Source organism: Pan paniscus, chromosome 2 (assembly GCF_029289425.2).
Source record: "Pan paniscus chromosome 2, NHGRI_mPanPan1-v2.0_pri, whole genome shotgun sequence".
NCBI lineage: Eukaryota > Metazoa > Chordata > Mammalia > Primates > Hominidae > Pan > Pan paniscus.
This window is the reverse complement of record NC_085926.1, coordinates 50,913,965-50,927,554: the sequence shown is the minus strand read 5'-3', so window position 1 is coordinate 50,927,554 and position 13,590 is coordinate 50,913,965. Positions and strand designations below refer to the sequence as shown.

General features: G+C 34.8%; 1 protein-coding gene across 9 annotated transcripts in view; it reads right to left on the bottom strand.

Annotated features, from left to right (window-relative positions):
* DOCK3 (dedicator of cytokinesis 3) overlaps window positions 1-13,590 on the bottom strand; it is a 711,442-nt gene that overhangs the window by 441,563 nt on the left and 256,289 nt on the right. For all 9 annotated transcript variants that reach the window (XM_057301776.2, XM_055109993.3, XM_034956564.4 and 6 more), the window contains exon 5: window positions 10,947-11,043. In XM_057301776.2, coding sequence (XP_057157759.1) covers window positions 10,947-11,043 — 97 coding nt within the window. The remainder of the gene's footprint in view (window positions 1-10,946; window positions 11,044-13,590) is intronic.

Sequence of the window (13,590 nt, the reverse complement as noted above, 5' to 3'; positions counted from 1 at the left end):
AGTTGAATGTTAAATTCTCTCACAGAAAATGCCATGTTTAAGTTGATAGGAAACAACTACAAAGCTTTTTTGGGTTTTTATTTGTTAGTTTGTGTTTGTTTTTGTTTTTTTGAGATGGAGTTTCATTCTTGTTGCCCAGGCAGGAGTGTGATGACGCGATCTCAGCTCACTGCAGCCTCCACCTCCCAGGTTCAAGCAATTCTCCTGCCTCAGCCTCCTGAATAGCTGGGATTACAGGCTCCTGCCACCATGCCCAGCTAATTTTTTGTACTTTTAGTAGAGATGGGGTTTTGCCATCTTGGCCAGGCTGGTCTCGAACATCTGGCCTGAGGTGATCCGCTCACCTCAACCTCCCAAAGTGCTGGAATTACAGGCCTGAGCCACCATGCCCCGCCTACAAAGCTTTTTGATGAAGATTTCCTAGTTGCTGGAAAATTCCCTTTTTCTTATTGCCACAATAACTCTAAAAATGAAGAATAAAGATGATTCTGGGTAATAAATTCCTTTTCTAGCTTACATTAGTACTTGGCCTTAATTACTATCTTGGCACAGGGAAAAATATAACTTCTTTGCATGACCTCCAGTGTGCTTTTGGCTTTTAAAAAATAGTATGTGAAACATAAATAACTATTTAAAATATGACAATCTTTGCTTTTTTATAAGACCAGTCAAGTGCAGTATTGAGAAGAGGGAACAAGGAGAACAAGGAGTTCAATCTCTAATGACAAATCTCATTCTGACAGGAATGCATAATACAAAGTCAACATTTTCCACAAATGATGGTTCTCAGATAATCTGTTTTTCATCAAAACAAGATTACTGGATACAGAGATTATGGTTTTAACTGCCTCAGTGGAATGGGGTTTTTCTATTCTGCTTTAAATACATATAATACACTCTTTTCCAAACATCCCATTATACAAATGAAGTCCATTTCATTGTGTCCATTTATTTCTATTTACAGAGAAGCTTAAGTGAATGGAACTGCTAACATGCTAAATATCACCTATATCAGCAAATAGAGATCAATTATGCATATCTGGAGAGACATATAATTCATATCAAAAACAGAATAATGCAACACATATTCATTGACCACTTGAAGATTTATATGTTTTTTCATTTCATCTCTAACAACTCTTTGAAGTAAGTTTATAACATCCATTTATAGCATAAGAAACTAACACCTAATAATGAGCCTATCATAGAAGTGGATAGACCCAGATTCCAGCCCAGATCTAAAGCCCTCTTCTAGTCCACAAAACCACCAAAGAATTGAATAAACACTTGCTGATAATGTGATAAAAGGTAAACGTAGCAAATTAAGTAGTATAATCCCTTACCTTAAACACTTGTATACACTACTTAACCACTTAATACTGATTATATGTTTCTACAGTATCATCCACTGTGTTCGTTATTTAAATAAAAGTTTTATTTTTCATAACAATTAAAATAATATATATTCACAACTGAGAACTTTGAAAATAGATAAGAAAAAGAAAACATCTAACACCTTAGCCCCTTAAGTAATCTCCATTAATATTTTGGTACATTGTCTTAATCATTTTCCAAATATGTTTTCAGAATACAGGTAAAATTATACTTTACATATAATCTGTACATAAATTTTCACTTTATTATATAACGTACTATTTAAATTTTTTTAATGGCTCTTCACATGTAAGCACTAATCGTCAATGTCTTAATTGGACCATAGCTTTAATATTTAGAGAAACAAAATTTATTTTTGCTACTGCAAACAGTGCATCAATGTAGATATTTACAAAACAGAGATTCACCAGAGTACTTTCACTGCCCTAAAAATCCTCTGTGGTCTGCCTATTCATCCATTCCCATTTACCCACCAACCCCTGGTAACCACTAATCTTTTAATGATCCCCATACTTTCACCTTTAGCATTATTTTTTTAAGTTGCTAAATACCTTCCCCTAGGGATTTTATTTATTCTAATTTTTAGAAATTATTTTCCTTTATGGGCTAAACAGTTAAGTATGTTCTTAACATACAGCCTGTTTCTTAAATGTTACTGATACATTTTATGTACCTAATATATACAAAATATCACCATTTCCACATATAATCAACATAACAAATTATTAATGGAATATTTTCCACTCATTTCCTTGTACTAAGTCTCAAAACTCCAGCATGTATTTTATACTTACAGCACATCTCACTTCAAATGCTAAATTTTCATCACAAATATTTGATCTATGTTTAGATTTCAAAAAATTTGTAGTTGAAAAAGTAGATTAACATATGAAAGTTATTTGAAACATACCTAAAAGCTTTCCAAAAGCAAAAAAAAAAAAAATGCTTCTCCTTTAATATTCACATTCACAGTAACAAAATTAGTTAATCTCTTTTAGAATAATTTATTTGACTTTACAGTAATCAGTTATTGATTCTGCAGTTATCAGTTTCAAAACTACAGCCAAGTTAAGTAAATTCAGACCCTCTTATGTTAACTCTGTAGCATTAACATCAAATCCAAAAACGTACTGTATACATTAATACCAAAAAGGATTCTTCAAATTTACATTACAGTTTTTGGAGTCAATTTAGTTAACACTGCCAATAATAATTAAAATCTCATGCATAAATAATAGCATAGCATAATAGCTATTCATAATAGCATAATTGATGCTAAAAATGTCTAAAACCATTATTGTTTTTATTAGTAAAAGATTTTAGTTTTAACAAAAATTTTTGTGACCATCTATGTCACAAATAAGCTATTTGTTTCTATGAAGCTTAAAATTTAACTTTGTTCATATGGAATGTGATATCAGGAAGAAAATGTCAATCATATTGACAATTTTTGTCCTAAATTACTGAATAACTGGCAAACATTCCTTTTTAAACCTCTGGTGTGTATGACTCTGATATTCACCAGGACTTGCCAAAAACATACAGAGAATTCCATATACCATTTACCCAGCTTCATCCATTGATAAGATCTTATATAACCACAGTACACTGTCAAAACCAAGAAACTGACATTGTTACAATATTATTAACTCCATCTACAAAGAAACCACATGTGTAAATTCAAATAGCTATCACCACAATCAGAACTCAGAACTGTGCCATCACCATAAAGACACTCTCTCATATTAAGCCTTAACAGTCACACTCTGACCTCAACCTTAACTCTTGGCAAACACAAATCTGTCTTAATTGCTATAATTTTGTCACTATGAGAATGTCATATAAATGGAATCATAGAGTATGTAACCCTTTGAAGGTACATTTTTTTAAGTAGCATCATGCCCTTGAGATCAATCGCTCTAAGTTGCTGGATGTATTAATCATTTACTCCTTTTTGTTTCTGAGTAGTAGTCCACAGTTTTTTCTTCTATGCACCTACTGAAGGATATTTGGATTGTTTCCAGTTTATGCTATTAGAAATAAAGCTTTTTATAAACATCCATGTAAAAGCTATTATGTGAACAGAAGCTTTCACTTCTGTAGGGTAAAAACACAGGAATGTGATGGCTGGGTCATATATTAAGTATATGTTTAACTTTATAAGAAAAGTCCAAATTTTTCTCCAAGTGGGTGTGCCATTTTACATTCTAACCAGCAATGTATGAGAGATGCAGATCCACATCCTTGGCATCACTTGGTATTAGCAGTAATTTTTATTTCAGTCATTCTAACAGGTGTATATTAGTATCTCATTGTAGCAATTATTTGCATTACTCTATTGGCTAATGATGTAGAAAAATCTTTTCATGTGCTTACTGGCTAGCCACATATCCTCCTTGTCCCTGTTCAAGTATTTTGCCCAACAACAACAATTGAGTTGTTGTATTGCTGTTCCATTTACAGAGTTCCATAAATATTCTAGATACAAATCTTTTGATGGATATATAATTTTCAAATATTTTCTTCCAGTATATGGCTTACCTTTTCATCCTTTTAACAGGGTCATTCAAGAACAAAAATTTTGGTTTTGATAGAAGTCCAATGTATTGCCTTTTTACTCTATGGATCATTTCCTTTAGTGTCATGTCTCCACTTAAGACTAGGTCATGAACGTTTTCTCCTAAAATTTTCTTCCGAAAGTTTCAGTTTTACATGTTACATTTGAGCCTATAATCCATTTTGAGTTAACTTTTTATGAAAAGGATGATACTTAGGCAGGTTTTTTTTTTCCTTTTGCCTATGAATATCCAACTATTCCAACACCATTTGCTGAAAAGACTATCGTTCCTCTATTTAACTGCTTTTGTACCTTTGTCAAAAATCAGTTGTGCATACCTGTGTGAATCTACATCTCAGGCTCTATCTTGGTCCCTTTAAGTGTCTATCCCTCTGCCAGTACCACTCTGCCTTGATTACTGTACAGTAAGTGTTAAAATTAGATCGAGTGATTCTTCCAACTTTATTATTCTTTTCAAAATTGTTTAACCGTTTTAGTTCTTTTGCATTCCCCTAGAAATTTTATTTTTAATTTAAAAAAATAATTTCAACTTTCCCTATAAATTTTAGAATCAGCTTGTCTATATCTAAAAGAATCCTGCCAGGAATGTTTTAGGAATTACATTAAATATACAGATCAACAGTCTGGATAGAACAAATATTTTTAATATGTCTTTTCTAATCCGTGAGCATACTGCCTCTCCATTACTTAGGTCTTTTTTAATTAGCATTTTGCAGTTTTCAATATACAGATCTTGTGCATGTTCTGTTGGATTTATGCCCAAGTGTTTCTTTGTTTTCCTTCTTCCTTTTTTTTTTTTTTTGGTAGAAATGGGATCTTGCTATGTTGCCCAGGCTGATCTCAAACTCCTGGGCTCAAGCAGTCTTCCTGCCTCAGCCTCCCAAAGTACTGACAAGCATGAGACACTGTGCCTGGCCTCATTTTTTCTTGAGCAACTAATAAATGGTACTGTGTTCTAAATTTTAGTTTTCAATTATTCATTGTTATTTGTGGAAATATGAATGTGTGTGTGTGTTTGTGTGTGTATGTGTGTGTCTGTGGGTATGTGTTTGGATATCTGCAAACACAAACTTGTTTATTAATTCTAAAAGGTTTCTTTTCAAACTCTAGTGTCTTCTTGTTTGTAGATTCCTTGAGATCTCCCATGCAGCCAACCATATAATCTGCAAACAGGAAGAGTTTTATTTATTCCTTTCTATCTGTATATCTCTCGTTTTCTTGCTTTACTCCATTGGTTAAATCTTCTAATATTGTGTTGATAGGAGTGTTGAGAGCTAACATCCTTGCCTTGTTCACAAAAGCAGACTGTCTATCATCATTACCACATTTGCTGTGGGTTTTTATAAATATCCTTTATCAAGCTGAGGAAGTTTGCTTCTACTGCTAGTTTACTGAGAGTTGTTATCATGAATGGGTGCTGAATTTTCTAAAATACTTTCCTGAATCAACTAATGTCATCAAGTGGTTTTTCTTCTTTAGAATGTTAATATAATGGATTATACTAATTGATTTTCAAATACTGAACCATCCCTGTATTACCAGAATAAACCCCACTGGCCATGGTATATTATTATTTTTATATATTGATCAAGTTGTTAATACCTTATTGAGGATGTTTGTGTCTATAGTCACAAACATAAGAGATACTCCAGATTTTTTTCTTTTTGTACTGTCTTTGTCTAATTTTGATATCAAGGTAATAGCAGCCTCATAAGATGAATTAGGAAGTATTCCCTCCTCATCCATTTTCTAGAAGACTCTGTATAAAACTAGTGTTATTTATTTGCCTGGATAGTTCTTTTTGGAAGGATTTTAATTATAAATTCAATTATGTTAACAGTTGCAGGATTTTCAGATTATCTATTTTGTCTTGGGTGAGTTTTGACAATTCATGGTTTTCTAGAATTTGACCTATTCGTCTTAAACTATCATGTATGTAAAGTTGTTTACAGTATTTTCTTTTTGCCTGCTTAATGTCTGTGGTGATATCTCTTTCTTTACTCTTGATAAATTGGTAATTAGTATTTTCCTTCATTTTCTTTTTCAGTTTTGGTAGGTGTTTATCAATTTTATTAATCTTTTATAAACCAGTTTTTGCTTTGATTTTCCCTATTGCTTTTCTATTTTTTAAATTTCATTAATTTCTGCTCTTCATTTTTTCCTTCATTCTGCTTGCTTTGGATTATTTATTTTTTTTTTTTTACAGAGTCTCACTGTGATGTCCAGGCTGGAGTCCTTTTTTAGTTTCTTACAGTAGAGCAGGAGCTGCAATCATTGATTTGAAACCTTGCTTTTTTTCCTATTATTAGGACTTAAAGCATACATTTCCCTTTCAACAATGCTTTTGCAGTATCCCACAAATTTTAATATATTTTCATTTAAATTCATTTTGATATAGCTTTTATTTCTCTTACAGTTTCCTCTTTGACACAGATCATTTAGTAGTGGGTTAATTTTTCAGGTTTTCTTGTTTTCTTGTTAGTGATTTTTAATTTGTTTCCATTATGGTTAGAATATCCTTTGTATGACTTCAATTATTACAAACTTGTCGAATTTGTTCTATGAACTAAGATATTGTCTATCTTGGTGAATGAACATGTTTGACTGAAAAGAATCTGTATCCTGATTTTATTAAGTATTCTATAAATTTCAATTAGAGCCTATGGTTGATTGCACTGTTCAGTTCTTCTCTATTCCTGATGACTATTGCCTAGTGGTTATACGGATTACTAAGAGAATGCGTTATTAATCCCCAACCATAACAGTGACTTTTTTCTCTTTTCTCCATTCAGTTCTTTCAGGTTTTGCTTTATTTATTTTGCACCTCTGTTAGATTAAGATTATTTTTTCTTCCCAGTGAACTGATCCTTCTATCATTTTATAATGTCCCTTTTTCCCTGGTAGTTTTCTTTGCTCTGATATTGAATTTTTCTGATATTAGTATAATTAATATTTACTTAAGGAAAAAGTATTCATAATATAACGACATGTTATTAACATAATTACCCTGTTTTTCTTTTATTAATGATTGCATAGTATATATTTTTCTATCTGTAACCTTTAGCCTCCCTATATCATCATATAGACAAGTGAGTTTGAAGTGAGTTTCATATAAACAACATATAGTTTTTTTTAATTGTACAATTCTGCTAAACTCTATCTTGTAATCATTCATATATTAGGATTTAAGTCTGCCATTTTGGTATTTACTTTCGTGTTTGCTCCCTCTATTTTACCTGCCTCTATTTCCCCTTTTTTATTTTTCTGTAGGTTACTTTAACATTTTTAGTGTTCTATTTTGATTTTACAGTACTTTTTATTATATCACTTTATGTAATATTTTAATGATTGCTCAGCCTACCAGTATTAAATTTTCATTGCTGCTGCTGTTGTTTTTCGAGACAGAGTCTCGCTCTGTCACCCAGGCTGGAGTGCACTGGCGTCATCTCTGCTCACTGCAAGCTCTCCCTTCCGGGTTCATGCCATTCTCCTGCCTCAGCCTCTCGAGTAGCTTGGGAATACAGACACCCACCACCACGCCCAGCTAATTTTTTTGTATTTTTAGTAGAGACAGGGTTTCACCGTCTTAGCTAGGATGGTCTCAATCTCCTGATCTCGTGATCTGCCCGCCTCGGCCTCCCAAAGTGCTGAGATTACAGGCGTGAGCCACCGTGCCCAGCCGAATGTTTTAATACTTAAAATGGAATGTAGTTACCCTATTATAATTTATGTCCTTTTCCCTCTCCACTTTATAAAACATTTTTTTTTTTTTTTTAGATGGAGTTTTGCTCTCATCGCCCAGGCTGGAGTGCAATGGCACAATCTTGGCTTACTGAAACCTCCGCCTCCCAGGTTCAAGTGATACTCCTGTTTCAGCCTCCCATGTAGCTGGGAATACAAGCGTGCACCGCCATGTCTGGCTAATTTTTCTATTTTTAGTAGAGACAGGGTTTCACCACATTGGCCAGGCTAGTCTTAAACTCCTGACCTCAGGTGATCTACCCACCTCGGCCTCCCAAAGTGCTGGGATTACAGGCATGAGCCACCACACCCAGCCAACAGTTTTCTTAAATATTAATTCAACATACACTGAGAACTGTATCAACATTATAATTTCTGCTTTGTATTATCAAACGTAATTTTAAAAACAGAAGAGATAATTAATCTACCCTTTCCATTGCTTTCTTCATTCCTAATGTTCCAAGCATCCTGTTATCACTCCCTTTCTTTCTGAACAACTTCCTTTATAGTCATTCTTTTAGAACCAATCTGCTGTCAACAAATTTTCTTAGCTTTCCTCCTGATATGGGTTGATTATCCCTTCATTCTTGAAGCATATTTTTGCTGCATACACAATTCGGGGTAATCTGTTTTGTTTTTTTCTTTAAGCAGTTGAAAAATGATGGGATACTTCCTGTCTGCCATACTTTCTGATGAGAAACCTGTTACTCAAATTGCTGACACAGCTAATGTGTTAATGTCCTCTAGCTACCTTCAAGATTTCTTCTTTGGCTTTAATTTTCAGAATTTGGACTATGATGTGTCTGAGTATAGATTTCTTTGGGGTTTTCCCATTTGGAGTTCACTAAGCTTCCTGAATCTAAAACACTTATGTCTTCCGCCAAACTGGAAAATTTCAGCCATTATTTCTTAAAAAAAAAAATTTTTCTTTTTGGCTCCACATCCTGTCCTCTCTATCTAGTATTCTGAGGCTATAGTGTTACATCTTACGTTATTGTTCCACAGGTCTGTGGAAGCAGACCTCATTTTTTCTATTTTTCTCTCCATTATTTGTATTGGAGAATTTCTAGTGAACTATCTTCAAATTGACCTATTCATTTCTCTATAATTTCTATAGGCTGCTATTGAGCCCATATAATATTTTTTTAATTTTGGTTATTATAGATTTCAGTTCTATCATTTTCATTTGGTTCTTTATAGTTTCTACTTTGTTCCTAAGGTCGTCTATGTTTTTGTTTGTGTCAAGAGTGTTTGTAATTGCTTGTTGAAGCATTTTTACAAAAGCTGTTTAAAAGTCTTTGTCAATCATTCCACATCTGTGTCATCTCAATATTGGCATCTGTTGAGTTTCTATTTTCCTGATTTTTCATATGACAAGTAATTTTGGGCCATATCCTGAACATTATTATACTATGACACTCCGGTTCCTATTTAAATCATCTATTTTAGCAAGTAGTCAACCTGCTTAAAACTGCAACCTTCTCACCTTTATGGGCTGTGGTTGAACATCAATCCAGTTACAAAAATCTCTGCAGTGCTTTTCTGATTTCCCTCATTTGTGTTATGTAGATGACGTAACTTCACCCTACTATCTCCTCAGTTTGAGTTTGGGTGGGGACAAGCACTGCCTCATTTTAGCAGGGCAAGGATGGAAGACAGGGTACTATCCCACAGGGTCTGCCTCACCAATGCAGCGGGGAAGGGAGGGTGGAAGTCAGAGTCTTCCCACAGGCTCAGCTGGGGAGAGCACAACAAGGAAAGTAGAAATCAAGAGTTCCAACCACAGGTTTCTCCATGGAAAGTTACCTCCTCCTTACTTCATATTCCACTGAGGTGGGGCACCACTTCATTACTATAGGGTAGGGGGTGAAAGTTTAATTTTCTGGGTTCCTCCCTGCCACCCACCCCTACATTTTTCCAGATTTTTCCAGTTCATTCTACAGACTCCACTGGAGAGGGGCATCCCCTTGTTACTGTAGGAGGGGGAGGATGTATGTATAAAACAGTACTGGTTATGGATTCCACTGCTAAAATGCCTGTTAGGGTAGGAGAGAAATACAGCTTTTATTGTGCTGTTCTCTTAGAGAACAGTAAAGTATTACTAAAAGTTTCTGTCTTTTGGGGCTATCCTTTGGCTAGAGAGAACAGGCTTTCCTTGGCACTAATTTTCTTTTGTTTGTTGGTTTCTACCCACTGGCATTTCCAAGTTGTGTGCCTCTCTAGAGACCAGGTCAGGATATATGAAGGTACAGAAAGGAGAAAAAAAGAGAGAGAGAGAGAATTCATTTGATCCTTGAGCCCCCAAATCCCTTGGTAGTTCATTCTCTTTTTTCTGACTTTCAGAGTTTTCCAGTAGGTGAATTATGTGTTTTATCCAGGGCTTTTTGTTGTGATTAGTAGAAGTAAAGTAAAATGTGTTTACTCCATATCGTCCAGAGCCCAAACCCTCTCACTTACTTTTAGTGTAGATATTATGATTATTTCTACATCTTATCACTCTCTACTTTCTAAGTTTCCTGAAAAGTTTATTACTTTTTTTATTAGGTTACTATTACTTTTTTTTTTTTTTAAGAGACAAGGTCTCACTCTTTAGCCTCCCAAGTAGCTAGGACTACAGGCACACACCACCACACCCAACTAAATTTTCTATTTTGTGCAGAGATGGTGGCCCCCACGGTGGTTTCAAACTCCTGGCCTTAAGCAGTCCTCCTGCCTCAGCTTCCCAAAGCACTGGGATTACAGGTGTGAGCCATCATGCCTGGCTTTTATTAGATTTTCTATTAATTTTTGGGGCCAGCAAAGTGTCAGATATGACATATCCTTGAAGCTTAGTAGCTGTTAAAAAACTGTTAACACAATTTATCAGCCTTTATACCCACCACTGGGTTCACAAAAGATAAAAATAAGTAAGTCTCAAGTTGGTTCATTTGTTCTGTAAATATCTGTTTTATAAAGCATCTGGGGACACAACAATGAGTAAGACAGCTAAGATCCCTGGTGTTATGTAACATATTCCAGTGACTGGAGGAGAGAAACTACAGGCATATGAATAATAATGTGTTCTCCTCAGGTTGAAAAAACTCAGTCTGCTATGTTTCAGTAAATATTAAGGACATATGTTTGATAAACTGCAAATATTCAGAAATCTAAAATGCATACTTAGCATAGTTTAATATTTTTACTTGGTACACTAAACTTTAATGATCCAATAAATCAGTAATCAACTACTTACCACATACAACTGTTTCCACAAACTTGCCCATTCTTGTAGAGTTGCTGTAACCTCAGTCACAATAGAATCTTCAAGTGGAACCACAGTTTCATACTGCCTAGAACCAGAGCCACAAAAGACAGCCATATTATCTCTGAAAAAAATCTCGGCAAACTGTCTCCTGTCTTTTTCTACTTGTTTAACTCAAATCTTAAATTTATGCAAATAAAAAAGAAGTATATCTAATTGATCAAAGACCTTTTTATAATGATATACTGCAACAGTGAAAGTAAACTGAATTAAAGTAAAGAGATTTGGGTTTTACTGTATGTCCTCAATTTTACTTTTATAAATACTATCCTTAAAACACACTTTTTAAAGAACAGTCTCTAAGCTTTTTTCCTTCAATGAAAAACCATGATACTACCCAAGTCATGCTCGGATTAGTTTTTTAAAATTATTTATGACCTTTAACATTTTTCTGTTTGAAAGTTTGCTCATACCCTCAGTTAAAAAAAAATCTGGAAAAATGTGGGGGGTTGTGGAGGGGAGGAACCCACACAATTAAACTTTGAAAAGTTTAATGCATACTCCCTTATATTGGTATTGTATTTTCCTGCAACATAATGTCAGCAGAGGAATTCTAAGTCTGGTAGAGGAATTCTGAACCTGGTAACAGAAAGGTGCTTGGATTCTCTCTGACTACTTCATAAGCAGCATCCACTATAATACCAGTCCCTGTGCTGTCAAAAATTTATCAGTGAACAAAAAGGAACAGGATTTCTGTCTTCAGAGAGCTCTTGGTCTGAATAGGGAATCAGACAGACATGGACAGTAATAAATCTAAAATGAAAATGAAAAGGTACTGATATGGTTTGGCTGTGTCCCCACTCAAATCTCATCTTGACTTGTAGTTCTCATAATTCCCATGTGTTGTGGCAGAGACCCAGTGAGAGGTAACTGAATCATCGGGGTGGGTCTTTCCCAGGCTGTTCTCATAATAGTGAATAAGTCTCACAAGATCTGATGGCTTTTTTAAAGAGGAGTTCCCCAGCACATGCTCTCTTGTCTGCTGCCATGTAAGATGTGACTTTGCTCCTCCTTTGCCTTCCGCCATGATTGTGAGGTCTCCCTAGCCACGTGGAACTGTGAGTCCATTAAATCTCTTCTTTATAAATTACCCAGTCTCAGATATGTCTTTATTAGCAGCATGAGAACAGACTAATACAAGTACAATGAAAGATTTTAGCTGTGTTATACAATTTACAATGAGCAGATCAATGAACTCTTCTCTGAAGAAATGTCAAGGCCCAATACATGCAAAAAAATCATGACATGAAAAGCGTGTGGGGAGGGAGAAAACCAGTTACAGTGCCACCTGCAAACGAGAAAAGTATGCAAGATGTCACTGAGTTGGAAAATAATTTCACACATCCAAGATGAAAAAAAGCTGGTATGACTGGGACCAGCTGTCATAGGACCTTTTCAAAAGACAGTAAAAATTCCAGATCTTAACACAAGTAACCTGAATGAAAAGTTACTGAAAGCACGGGGACTAACTTGATAATATTTCTATAATGTCCACACCAATGTTGAGGGTCAATAAAAACTTTCTATGACCAAAGACTTAATATACTGATATATTGAGGTGACTTATACCCATTTATTAGCCAAGGGGAATATCATCCATCTGAAAAAAAAAAGTACAGGAAAATGTATTCCACAAAATTAGCATCAAGTATTATTTGTTTCCACAAGAAGACAGCTGACAAAGCACCACTGTGTTCAAAGATGACTCAGTGCAGTAAAATTGAGCATCAACAAATATATAAGTTATCTGATTATGTCTTACAGTTTTACTGTGTTCTTATTTTGTGTGACTTACCACAGCAGATTACAAAAAGTCACCTTGAAATAATGCAATGGCATTATCTATATCCAAAAAATTTACAAGCTCAGTAATATAAAAGCTTTCATCAAGGGCTTGTTAAGAGTAAAATGTGACAAAGGTAATATCAGCAAGATGGCAGAAGAGGTGCTTTCTACTGTCATCTGCCCCCAAGAAGCATCAATTTTGACCACAACTTATGGACAAGAGTACCTTTGTGGGAGTCTAGGAATCCAGCAGAAAAGTTTCAGTACACCACTGAGGCAAAAAATCCAGAATAGATGCAGTGAAGAGGGGAAGAAGAAAGTTTCATTTTACCTGCATCACTCCTCCCACAAAGCAGTACAGCTCAACAAGAGAAACTCCATAACCCTCCAATTTCTCTCACAGCGGAAAGCAGAATGATTAGGCACTCGGCTCCACCAGCCATGTAAGACACTGCCCAAGAGACTCACTTTTCTCACCCCACCCCAAATATTGTGGTGATCAGCATGGCTGAGTATCTGGGGAAGATGGGAGCAGGAAAATAACTATGGTTTAATTTACTTTAATTTTTTGAAATAGGTCATATTGATCTTCTCAGATGAAAAGGAGTAAGCTAATGATAAATGTCATATCTGAGAAGAAAGTCATAATGACTTGCTACACAAATTCAAATTGAATGAGAAGACATCCTTCATTTCTTCAAGCTACTGGTTATAAGTTGAAATTTCTGAAGTTATTTCCATATACCACATCTTAAGAATGCTGCAGAGATAATTAGGAGATGTATAGAAA